This window comes from Malurus melanocephalus, unplaced genomic scaffold, assembly GCF_030028575.1.
Source record: "Malurus melanocephalus ecotype Western Australia unplaced genomic scaffold, MMel_1.1 scaffold_868, whole genome shotgun sequence".
Taxonomy (NCBI): domain Eukaryota; kingdom Metazoa; phylum Chordata; class Aves; order Passeriformes; family Maluridae; genus Malurus; species Malurus melanocephalus.
The window spans coordinates 140,534-141,779 of record NW_026624100.1 but is presented as its reverse complement, the minus strand read 5'-3'; the positions used below and the strand labels follow the sequence as shown (position 1 = coordinate 141,779).

At 62.1% G+C, this 1,246-nt stretch overlaps 1 protein-coding gene across 1 annotated transcript in view; it reads right to left on the bottom strand.

Annotated features, from left to right (window-relative positions):
- Positions 1-268: 268 nt before the first annotated feature.
- LOC130585345 (potassium voltage-gated channel subfamily B member 1-like) overlaps positions 269-1,246 on the bottom strand; it is a 2,420-nt gene continuing 1,442 nt past the window's right edge. Inside the window, exon 2 of the mRNA XM_057385796.1 lies at positions 269-976. Within this exon, the coding sequence (XP_057241779.1) occupies positions 269-880 (612 nt within the window). The 5' untranslated portion in view covers positions 881-976. The remainder of the gene's footprint in view (positions 977-1,246) is intronic.

Genomic DNA, 1,246 nt, shown 5'->3' with positions numbered 1-1,246 from the left:
ACACAGGCCAGCAGATAACAAATCTAAAATGTCCAGCCACAGCAATCTTTGTGYGCTGACCCACTGCTCAGAGGAGCTTCTCCCACTCTGAGCAGCCTAGGCTGCCCCAGGAAACTCAAATCAGATCCCTACCAAAAAGAAACCAAAAGAAACCATTTCAAATCATTTGGATATGAAAGGCCTTTCTCGCCTTCAGTTCCAGCATCCATCCAGCCACAAGTGCCCAAACACCAAAGCAAAGGCTGCAGGACAACACCTCAGGAAAGCATCACCAGTCACCAGCCAGCGGGCAATAGAGATGTGGAGCTCTTACCTTGGCCGCTACGGAAGAGTTGGGCTTCTCCAAGAGGTCCCAGAGCTTTTTCCTTTTCTCAGCACAGCAAGTGTTATCGAATTCCTCCCCTTCCCTTTCCCTCAGGGTCTCTGCTTCTCTCTTGAGCTCCTCATTCATTTGCTCTTTCTTCTGGTGGTAGCGGGCCTGGCAGCAGGACTCCAGGTAGATCTCATCCACGCCCCAGTAGTCCAGCTCCTGGCTGAAGGACAAGGCGCACATCTCCTCCATCATGTGCAGCTTGCCCGTGCGATAGAAGTTCAAGATCGAGGTGAATGCCCCGGGATGCCTGTCGAAGAAGTACTCGTTCTCCTCCAGGTTGTAGTCATCGCAGATCTCCATGAGCGAGTCGTGCGTGTTGCAGTCTCTGAGCTTGCCCAGCCTGGTCCGCGGCAACCTGTCCAAGGTCCGCCAGAGAACCTCGTGCGCCAACCCCCCCACGTTGAGCTTGACCCTCCGGGAGCAGGCCTTGCTCCTGACGATCTCGGTGGGGTCCGGAGGCAGAGAGGTAGWAGAGCGAGATCCATGCTTATTCATCCCCAGAGGCATCGCTGGTCCCCCTCGGGCTGGGCGCTGCCAGGAGCGGCGCGGGGCAGGGCGCGGGGCCGGCTCTGCTCACCTCTCCGTCCCCTCCATGCCGCGGAGCTGCAAGAGAGGCCGCGGGTGGGTCCCCGCCCGCCCCCGCCACCCCCGCGGGCGGGACCCGAGCCCGTTAATCCCGGGTTTGGCGGCGCTGTCCGCCCGCCGGTGCTGAACCGCGCCCGCCGGTGCTGAACCGCGCCCGCCGGTGCTGAACCGCGCCCGCCGGGGCTGAACCGCGCCCGCCGGTGCTGAACCGAGCCCGCCCGTGCTGAACCGCGCCCGCCGGGGCTGAACCGCGCCCGCCGGGGCCGAACCGAGCCCGCCGGTGCTGAA